Raw genomic sequence first — 11337 nt, forward strand, 5'->3', positions numbered from 1 at the left:
GAGGGAGGATCTGGGGAACTACGGGCCTGTCAGCCTGACCTCGGTACCAAGGAAGATTATGGAACAGTTTGTCTTGAGAGCGCTCACATGGCAAGTCCAGGACAAGCAGGGGATTGGGCCCAGTCAGCATGGGTTTACGAAAGGCAGGTCCTGCTTGACCAACCTGATCTCCTTCTATGACCAGGTGACCCACTCAGTGGATGAGGGAAAGGCTGTGGATGTTATCTACCTCGACTTCAGCAAGGCCTTTGACACTGTCTCTCATGGCATACTCCTTGAGAAGCTGGCATCTCATGGCTTGGACGAGTGTACTCTTCGCTGGGTAAAAAATTGGCTGGATGGACAAGCCCAGAGGGTTGTGGTGAATGGGGTGAAATCCAGTTGGTGGTGGGTCACAAGTGGTGTTCCCCAGGGCTCGGTGTTGGGGCCGGTTCTGTTTAATATCTTTATCAGTGATTTGGATGAGGGGATCGAGTGCACCCTCAGCAAGTCTGCAGACAACACCAAGTTGGGAGGCAGGGTCGATCTGCTTGAGGGTAGGAAGGCTCTACAGAGAGATCTGGACAGGCTGGATCAATGGGCCGAGGCCAATTGTGTGAAGTTCAACAAGACCAAGTGCCAGGCCCCGCACTTCAGTCACAGCAACCCCATGCAGCGCTACAGGCTTGGGGAAGAGTGGCTGGAAAGCTGCCCGGCAGAGAAAGACCTGGGGGTGCTGGTTGACAGCTGGCTGAATATGAGCCAGCAGTGTGCCCAGGTGGCCAAGAAGGCCAATGGCATCTTAGCCAGTATCAGAAATAGTGTGGCCAGCAGGAGCAGGGAGGTGGTTGCTCCCCTGTACTTGGCACTGGTGAGGCCGCACCTCGAGTGCTGTGTTCAGTTTTGGGCCCCTCACTACAGGAAAGACATTGAGTTGCTGGAGCGTGTCCAGAGAAGGGCAACCAAGTTGGTGAGGGGCCTGGAGCACAAGTCTTATGAGGAGCGGCTGAGGGAACTGGGGCTGTTTAGTCTAGAGAAGAGGAGGCTGAGGGGAGACCTTATCGCTCTCTACAACTACCTGAAAGGAGGTTGTAGTGAGGTGGGTGATGGTCTCTTCTGTCAGGTGGCTGGAGATAGGACAAGAGGAAATGGCCTCAAGTTGAGGCAAGGGAGATTTAGGTCAGATATTAGGAAAATTTTTTTTACTGAGAAGGTTGTCAAACATTGGAATGGGCTGCCCAGGGAAGTGGCTGAGTCACCATCCCTGGAGGTATTCAAAAAGCATGTACACAAGGTACTCCAAAACATGCTTTAGTGGGCATGGTTGATGGTTGGACTCGATGATCCTGAAGGTCTTTTCCAACCTAAATGATTCTATGATTATTTTCAGCAACTGCAGCTTATGGAGAGCAGCAACTAAAGAACATTTTTTCCAGAAGGGATCTGACAGAAGTGTGTGGTCTTCACTCCCTGATTCCAACATAACAAACTTTGTTTATGACCAGTCATGTGAGAAATGTCCTTGGGTGCTGGGGCCTTGTACACAGCCAAGAACAAAATTATAACAATAAAGGAAAACAGGCCTACAAAAAAAAAAAAAAAAAAAACCCCACCCCCCCCACCCCCCCCCCGCCAGAACACCCCTGCCTCCAAGTCACAATGAAATAGAGCAGAAATGTCCGGAGATGCATATACAGCAAAATAATAAACAAATATTCTGAACCCAACCTCTGGTTTATAGCAAGGGCAAGAGCATTCTCAAGCAGTGGAACTGTAGCACACATTGCAGATCTTGTTTTTAAAGAACTTAGTCACACCTTCCCCAAATTAATTTCTCATTGCAGAGCACAGGAAAGGAGGTGGTTCCACAGTAGTGATTTCAATTCAGTGTGTTCAAAATCTACAACAGCAAAGCCTTGTATTCTCCTGGCTGGGCATCTTCCAGTGCCAAAGACTCATGTATGTTTTGTGTTTATATGATGATACAAAATCTTAGCTCTTCCAACAGGCACACCACAGGAATATAAACATACAGCAGAAAACAGTGTCTTGGAATATAATCCCTTCAACTTTAAAAAACCAACAACTAAAGATCCACATTATCTAGGCATGACTTAAACCATCAAGTCAGCTCTATCAACAAGACTGCAGAGTCTATAAGCTCACATATAATTACCTATTATTATTCTTACCTATAGGAATTACCTCACAGTAATTCTCCCAACTTGTTCTTTTGCAGAACTGATGAAAACTCAGAATGCCAGGAAGACCTACTGGATTTTATAGAAGTTATTTGCTGCTACTATAAACAGACAGCACTATACATCTTCAAAAAAAAAAAATTAATTACTACCAATCAAGCACTGACCTATGCTTCCAGACTATGTTTGCTATATGAATAAGCACTGCAAGTGTGACACACAATATTATTCACAGTTGCATTAATATTAGACACCAATTTTATAAGATAGGACCATATCTAAATATAACTTAATTCTGGAAATATGCTGAGCCAGGTCTTCAGGTTGTATTACACAAGCACTCATCCATGGAAGTAGCTTTTGCGCAAGTTAACTAGATCATTCTGTTTAAACCATTCTGTTTAAAGTGCAGTTACCCAAGCACTACGATTCTTATGGTAAGTTGAAAAGAGTTATACGAACCTCAATCTATACCTCATTATGATTTCTAAACACAAGTTTTATCAAGTGTCATATTTTAAATTATAAATGGACACTTTCTTTGACAGCGAGTAGGAAGAACACAAGACTCAACTGAGATATCATTGCAAGTTTCACTGCACCTTAATTCCATTATTATTTTAACACTTCAGTTCCTTACAATTAAAGTGAAATAAAGAAGTAAGGCATGGTACTATTATAATAACTATATGGTAAATACTGCCACCTAATGCTCACAGACTACTGCAGTAATTTGCACTGGTAAAGTCTGAAAAGGGGTTGTCCGGCACTAGCAAGAGAAAATGCCAAACCCCCTGTTTTTTGAAGCACAGAAAGAACTTAGTAGTGGCCAGGCACAGCACAGAATTTCTACTCCCAAACAGAAAGGAATTTTAAAGACTTTCAAAACCATTTCAGCATCAGATTGCCTAACGATCAAGACTCCTCCTAAAGCATAATGATGCTTCTACCACAGATTTCTACTTAATTTCAAAACCCTTGCTGTTACCAGCCAAAACTTTTCTCTCACAGTAGTTAAGTACTTCCCATCCATTGCTCAAGCCATTAATAGAATTACATTGTAGATTATAGCATAACAGACATAAAATAGTTAATTGAACAAAAGCTTACAGCTATTTTCCTTATATACAAGGACTTCATTACACATGAGATATTCTTCACTTAAAGCTGTATTAACTTCAAGCAACCAATACCAGATTTCTATTCTTGCACCAAAGGAAACACACAATCATTTAAAACAAGAAGGCAGATTCACTGCTTTAGAATCAGCACTAAGTTAACCACCTCACTAATATTCCACTCTTCCGGAAAGCAGCCAGGAGACAACAGGTTTATGACACGTCAGGACTGCCAAGGCAGTCCCAGAAATAGATAGACCGGCATTCAGGTCCAGATGCTGTCTGACTGTGTTAATATAATTATGATGATATTCAAGTTCATGACCCTATAAAGAATTGGGCTAACAAGGGTTTGAATTTAGTCTAGTCAAACTGGTAACTCTACCAACACGAATTTACTGATTCAGGTCTTTGCCTGGTCAGGCACTGTTACCACACTTGCCATTCAAAAGAACATCTGTTTACAGAGTTCGAAACAGTTTTGCTCAAGCATCAGATAGCGTTTCTCTCTGAAAACTGAGCTCGATCCCATCCAGTACAGACAATACATCTTTAACGGCAGAAGTACCCTAAAAAAATGTAAAAGGCATTTCATTCTTTCAAAACTACTGAGTTTGCCTCTTGCCTCTGCAAAGAAGAGTTGCCACGATAATGGGTTATGGTAGGAGAGAGAAGGGGAGGAAAAGTTCCTTTCCTGCAGCCACCATTCAAGTGATACTTTCAGTGACTGCACTGAAATTTGTTTTAAGTTAACATTTTCCCCACAAAACACAATGGAACAATATCTGAGGATCACCTAAGAGCATGCTGATGTGGCTGTTTTGCAATACTGTCATCTCTCGTAATTTGGAGAACCGCTTTCCATCTATAAAATGTAAGATCCTATCTGATCCAGATTCCTATGCAGGCGTCAAAAATAGGCCCACTCTCCCAGCTGGAAAAAAAGCATGTCTGGCCTTCAAAGTGGAGGAACAGATGGCCAGACTTGGGCAAATCTATTCCTTGCTTCCCTAATTCCACAAACAAAACCTAATGCATTCAAGGAATTCGGATGTCTGGTTGGTTTTTTTATTTATTTATTTCTTACACTCTGAAAATGATAAATCTTTGCTTCAGTCAAAAAACACACCCCCCCCCCCCCCCCAACAAGTCAGTATTATAACAGCCCCAAAACTCAAACATGAGAAAAGCAGACACAGCAGTCTTTCAACATCAGTGGCCAGGACAACCGTCTTCTCCAGTGCTGATGGGCAGTAAGGACATTACATAGGACATGGACTTGGTCTATGATAATTAATTTCTAGTATCACAAATCAGTGCCCCAAAAATCATCTCTTCCAGAGCCTTGCATTGAAGTCTGCCTCAAAATGGGACTAAATGCGCTTCTCAGATTTTAGGTTAAGGACTCTGAGCAGAATGAAGAGAAATGAAATTTTGGGGCAGAGCATTATATACATGATCCAGCAAGTTATTATTTTCAGCAGTAAAAGAAGCCATGAAGGTTTCAAGAAATAAGCATTTTAAGATAGCAAACACTGCAGCCTGAGTTTTTATTATTAGTTTCAACAATATAAAGGCCAAATGGAACATACAGGAAATTCACCAGGAGGTGCAGTGTATCCAGCTATGCTCAGTTACTACCACCCAGTGGCAGACTGGAAAAGCATGAGAATACTGACAGTATCTCATTTCCCTTTACAGAGAACAAGCTGCCTCCGCTTATTTTGTTTTTTGGATCTTTCTGGAGGCGAGAGGTCGCCTGTCCCTGGCGGCACAAGCATGTGAGAAGTGACGACCCTTCTCTAAAAGTTAGGCTTTTGGTCTGTGTTGTCACAGAAAGTAAGGATTACCTATTTCTAGAACTGACAAGATCCACCTTGCACAATATTGCTGCATATCTCCCTTCCATCTTCTTTATGAAGCAGAGATTAACAGAAAATACAACCTAACACTAATGAGTTGAAGTTTTTCTAACATTTATGTACGTATGAAAAAAGTGTCAAGAATTGCAACATCCTCACTTGTTTTGGTAAAGAAATGTCCATGCTGTCAGTGGAATTTCTTCATATAGAAGCCACCAGAACCAAGTGGGTACTATTTAGGGTATTTCATACACGAGTTTTATAAAGCAGTCAAGCTCAGATCCCCTCTAATGGCAGGACCCCATTTGACAAGATCATCTTCCTGACTGACATTTTTTGAACAGTAATCATAGACAAACCATTATTTCATAGGTGAGTCCTTCCGTCTACAAACTGTAAGTTTCCACAGTTAACTAGTACATCGTGATGTATAGAGGCAGTCTTAGATAAGGCTGCATAATGCAAGACAGATACAAACATTAAGGCAGATTTAGTCAGTTAGGTCAGAAAGATTATCAGATAGACACTTATTTAGTAGCTCTCATACCTTAGCTTTACTAATGGTATATTGGTTTAATGTGAGAGTAGCAACTTTTTTTGTTTTTAATAAAAATAAAGGTCACTTGCAAAACAGCTAACATGACAGTGCCAAGGCTTTTATAAGAGGTTCCAAAAGCATGTTATTTCATAAAGAACAGTTTTAGAAAGTCTGCAAGACAGGGGTACTGTGGTTTCAGACAGCAGACAGTCTGGAATAACACTGAGATGTCACTATGCTAGCTCAGAGCAACCTGAAAAAAAGAGCTCTCGGTTTTCTTCCAGCTTCCTTCATAATTCAAGCACTACAAAGACTGTAAGGCTAAACAATAGTCCATTTGTAGCACAAAGCCAGGAATATGATTATGTCCTGGTTTCAGCTGGGATAGAGTTAACTGTCTTCCTAGTAGCTGGTACAGTGCTATGTTTTGAGTTCAGTATGTGAAGAATGTTGATAACACTGATGTTTTCAGTTGTTGCTCAGTAGTGTTTAGACTAGAGTCAAGGATTTTTCAGCTTCTCATGCCCAGCCAGGGCACCTGACCCAAACTGGCCAACAGTGTATTCCATACCATGTGACATCCCATCTAGTTTAGGAACTGGGAATTGGGGGGCAGGGAATTGCCGCTCGGGGACTGGCTGGGTGTCGGTCGGTGGGTGGTGAGCAATTGCCCTGCGCATCATTTGTACATTTCAATCCTTTTATTACTACTGTTGTCATTTTATTAGTGTTATCATTATTAGTTTCTTCTTTTCTGTTCTATTAAACTGTTCTTATCTCAACCCACGAGTTTTACTTCTTTTCCCGATTTTCTCCCCCATCCCACTGGATGGGGGGGGAGTGAGTGAGCGGCTGCGTGGTGCTTAGTTGCTGGCTGGGGTTAAACCACGACAGATTAAAAACAAATACCATTTTAGTTAATGAAATACTGATTCACTGACAAATATAACTAAATTTTCTAATTAATTTTTGCATCTGAAGTTTGCAGCAAGGATTTTTCTTTTTTTAAACAGATTTGTACAAAACACACTTCAAACATTTTCCACTGCTTTCACAGGGAAAGTAAGCAAATCTTTAAGTACAGTTAAAGTACAGTCTGTATCAGTCAATTCCTTTCTTCCAGAATACTTAATTTTTGAAAGAGATTTTCTCTATTTTATCATTGTAAAAAAAGACAACTGACATTGTAGTCATGAAGTCATGTTAAATGCATGTGTAATTGAACCATTACTCTCCTCTAGCTGCAGTGATACTACATAATTTGGGATTGTTTTATTTAATGTGTTTGCATTCTTTAACTCCTGTCGTTTTACTTATTTTGGGTCTGCACAAACAGCAGAAAGTTTCTGAACATTCACCACTATTGAAACAGTAAAATAACTTGTTTCTATTACTCAGACCCTTACAGGAGATTAGCGGAATGAAGGTATAAAGTTCAGAAGAATGGTGAGATCTGATTAGTCATTTATTCCAAACATTACTTCTATTTCCTTCTCTTCTAGTATACTAACCAGTCAACAAAGAATTCCAGGTAACCTTCATCTGGTTTCTCTAACTTCGGTGTCCCCATTTCAGCTTTTACACCTACCAAGATATCAGTGTGTCCCTGTGAAAACAAAAACATATTGCACAACTGGAATTACAGTCACAGAACTACTCGTTTAGTTCAAATGCCTACAGTAAGCTGACATTTCTACCTTTCAGTTTCATTCTATCAGAGTGAACTTAAACTAAACCTTAGGGTTTTTTTTAAAAAAAGGAAAGGCTTTAGAAGGACAATGTTAAACCCAAGAAGATTCTTCAGATAATTACCATTCATATTAGCTTTCTCTAGGTTAAAAAGACACTTTTAATGACTACTTCTATCATGCTGGTTCTGGAAACAGCTATTTCTACAGAACCTTTATAATATTGCACAGTATATTTATCTTCTTCACAGTCAACACATGCCAGAAGTAGTTTCGCCTCACTCTAAAGGAATAGAATTATTTTTTCCAGGTATTAAGCACAACAGCAATTTCAGTTTCCAATATTAAATGTTAGATTAGTTCAGATTGAAGGCTGTCCAGGTACTTCACAGTACATCTAGATCAAGCAGGTTAAGCCAGCCTGAATGAATTATACATCCTGTCATTATTTCCTTAATGCATAGTTTCAGTTAGTGCTATACACACACACACAAATGTGTTATTACACACACACAAATCCATCTACAAATAGCCTCAGCTTATCTTAAAACCAGTCACATAAACCAGAAATTTCATCAGCAAAGTACACAATCCCTAAGAAATTTACCTACCAGCTTTACTCTTGCAGATCCACTTGTGTTTGATACAACATCTGTTTCTACTTCTGCACATCTGTAGTCTTCACAGCCACGACCATCTACACGAAGGTCCTCCTAAGTATGAAAATCAATATATTGTGCTTAAGGGAATCAGTAACGAAAAGTAAAAAAAGAAAAAAAAATATGTGATGTTAAAGTTTCCTTTTCCTATGCCAAACACAGCAGTAAAAAGGATAAAAACCCAACAGCTCATAGTTTCATCACGTTCACTTAAGAGTACAACAGAACCAACTGTGCTTTTCCATTTACTTCTCATTTACCTAGAGCTTACAACTAGCTCTCTGCAGACAGACATGAACTGCTACACTAAGTCCCTTCAATTCCAAAAGAGAGCTTCAGACTGCAAAAGTGTAAAGGTCTTGGCTTGAAAACACAGGTCTTTCTTGGGATACTCAAGTTCTATGCTTTTATATATGTAATTACGACCCAGCAGACAAAAATAACCCACCAGCTTCCCAAATGCTTTCGTCTGTTTGTATTTCAAAACCAGATATTATGCACCCTCAGATACCATACAGCTCATCCCCATAAAGGTAGAGTTCTCTGCAGTAAGATAGTTTCTGTACTCTGCAGAAAGTACAGTCCTTTTATCTTTGGCATTTCTCCCCACATGTCCTTCACTCCTCCTCCTCGGTCCACTCACCCTTCCTGAGCTTAGTAACAGGCTGAAACTCTATGCAACGGCAAAAACTTGAGAAAGGGCAAGGGAAGAGGGGGAAAGAAGAGGTCAAGCAATGAAAAAACACACCCACGTCCTGTTGCCAGCCTGCTTTCTCTTCTGATGCTCCGTTCTCAGTGTGCTTGGATGATTATTACCTCGGAGGTTTCGCCCCGAGACACCATGTAACGGAAAGCTCCCTCCCTCCTCCCCAACCTACACTGTAACCTGTTCCCACACACAGGGCGCCAGCCCGGAGGGGCGGGGATGGGCCCTGCCCCACGTCTCGCAGGGCAACGCTACCACCGGCCGCAAGCACGGCCAGGCCCGTCCGAGCTGGCCCGAATGACTTCCCGCTCCCCGGGGCGGAGGTTGCCGCCTCCACGCCGCCCCAGGCTAGCGGGACCTCACGCAAGGCGCCCGGCGCCGCCGTCGACTACCTGGATGCCATGTACGATGTAGAGCTTCTCCGCCTCGCTCAGCACCACGGACGCCATGACTCCCACCAGCGGACGTGCGCCGCGCTCCCGCAATTCCGCTTCCGGCGCCCCTCGCGCCGCCGCTACTGGCAACGGCCGCCGCTACAGCGGGGAAGGAAGGGCGGAGCCCGCGCCTGCGCACTGCCCCGCACGCACGCGCTCGAGGCGGGAAAGCCCCCGGGTGGCCTCAGCCGCCGTTCCGCTCGCCGAGCGAGTAGTGGATGTCGGGGTCTCCCCCTTCTCACAGGCCAAGTGGGATGTGACAGCAGTTAAACTCCCCGCGGAAAGCTTTCACAGGGAGCAGGCGCGGCGCTCCAAGTGCCCGCGGAGCGCCCCACGTCCCGAAAAACGTCTCCTCCAAGAAGCTGACGCTCCTGGTAGACCAAAGGGGCAGTGCCCGGCTCTCTGCCTGCCCTGCGCCAAGGTAAAAGCTCCTGAAGGAGGCTGTGGAAATACCTCAGTGATCGGGAAGGGCTCGCGCAGTGATGAGGAAGAAAAATGAGGAAAGGCAGAGGTTTTTTTACCTCAGGGAAAGGTCCGAGCGAAGTGCAGTTCACGGGGCAGGTTGGTGCAGGAGCAGAGAAGACACCCCAATGCTCTCATTAGGAGAGTGCTGTTGGTCCTGTGCCAGATATCCCTGGGAAAGTAGCATGGGAAATGTAATTAAAAACTCATGCTATATATTAAAGCAGTAATTAAGGGTTTTTTTTGACAGCCTTAAAGAAAAGTTTCATAACGAGTGGTTCATACTGTAAGTTTCACACTTTTTTTGCACAGCTCCTGTGTATAATTTTCAAATTATTTTAAAAGTTGCCGTCTGGCTTCACGCTGATGCTTGCTTGGGTGAGATTGACCCATGGTTTATGAGGGTTCCACAGCACACTGCCAGAGTTCACCTGGTGAACTGCTTCTCAGCAGGGAGAGCCAGTGGTGGAGCCTGACTGAGCTGGGAGCTGAGGTTTGGGTAGCTCACTCGGAGGAGGTGAGCAGGGCCAGGCTACCGTCCTGGGCCAGGGGAGTGCCAGGCAAAGGCAGTGCCCATGCAGAAAAGGGGCCTGGTTTATATGTTCTCCCTAAATGGCATCTGCCAGGGCTGCCGTCCAGCACAGATGTACCCTTCATCTGACCCTGCAGCGCGGTTCTTGTGTCCTCACATTCCACGTAGCAAGGAGAGATCAGAAACTCCCTTGTAGAAGTGAATTCCTGATAGGAAAAAAAAAAAAAGGGTTAATGCAGGGGCATCCTATGATTCCCACTGAGAGCATGGGGAGATGATATTCTGGCTCCTGGTCCTGCCTGTCTCAGGGCTTAACCCACAGCAGCTAAAGGCTCCAGCTGCAAGGAAAGAGCGATTTTTTTTTTTTTTTTTTTTTTTTTTAATTATTTTTAAAATTTTTTTCCCCTCTATTTTCCCCCCTCTGCCATCCCAGCCTGGGGTCTACCTAACGTGAGCCGAACTCTTGCACAGTCCAGGGGCTCAGCTAGCAAATCCTGTTTACATACAGACAGCAGTTTTCCACAGGCTGGAGAAGCCCGGGTCTGGCTCGTTTTTCCTCCGGGATGGCGGAAGGCATGCCCCTCGCTCTGAAGAACGCTTCCTAGGGCATTCAAATTCTCCATGCGAGGCAACTGTGAAGCTTATCAGACAAAAAGGATGCCAGTTGTGGTTGTGTGTTGGGTTTTGTTTTGTTTTTTTTTAACAAGGACAAAGCAATGTCTTTTCCTCTAACCTCGTTACGGCAAACGGATGACACGCGTTGGCTGAAATAAAACCAGCCCGAGGGAACCACCTGGAATGCAAAAATTCGCACCGCATGATTAATGCCTGGCGAGGCCTTCAGCGCTGGAAGCAGCGGCCGGAGACGAAGAGTGTCAAGCGAACTTTGCTGCTGCTCCCTCTGCCAGCGACACCTGCAGCGATACGCTCCGTTCTCCTGCATGCCGTCGGATTTTGGATACCTGCACACCAAAAATACCCGAACTCGTCTGGGGCACGGAGGCACGCAGCCTCTTCCCCATGTTTAAAAAAAAAAAAGGTAATTTTTTTTCCTCACAAAACCCGCATTTCCGCACCCCCCCTCCCTCGCCCGAGAACGTCAATGCGCACTAGGCACAGGCACGCCCCGGCTACGCGGGGCCCGGCGGCTGGGCCGAG

At 44.0% G+C, this 11337-nt stretch overlaps 1 protein-coding gene across 1 annotated transcript in view; it reads right to left on the reverse strand.

Moving 5' to 3' along the window:
- EXOSC7 (exosome component 7) overlaps positions 1-9251 on the reverse strand; it is a 25672-nt gene extending 16421 nt beyond the window's left edge. The window contains exons 1-3 of the mRNA XM_010566953.1: positions 9144-9251; positions 7998-8099; positions 7210-7304 (exon numbers count right to left, since the gene is read on the reverse strand). Of these exons, the coding sequence (XP_010565255.1) occupies positions 7210-7304; positions 7998-8099; positions 9144-9200 (254 nt within the window). The 5' untranslated portion in view covers positions 9201-9251. The remainder of the gene's footprint in view (positions 1-7209; positions 7305-7997; positions 8100-9143) is intronic.
- Between the last annotated feature and the right edge of the window lie 2086 nt (positions 9252-11337).

Source organism: Haliaeetus leucocephalus, unplaced genomic scaffold (assembly GCF_000737465.1).
Source record: "Haliaeetus leucocephalus isolate CR32 unplaced genomic scaffold, Haliaeetus_leucocephalus-4.0 Scaffold222, whole genome shotgun sequence".
Taxonomy (NCBI): domain Eukaryota; kingdom Metazoa; phylum Chordata; class Aves; order Accipitriformes; family Accipitridae; genus Haliaeetus; species Haliaeetus leucocephalus.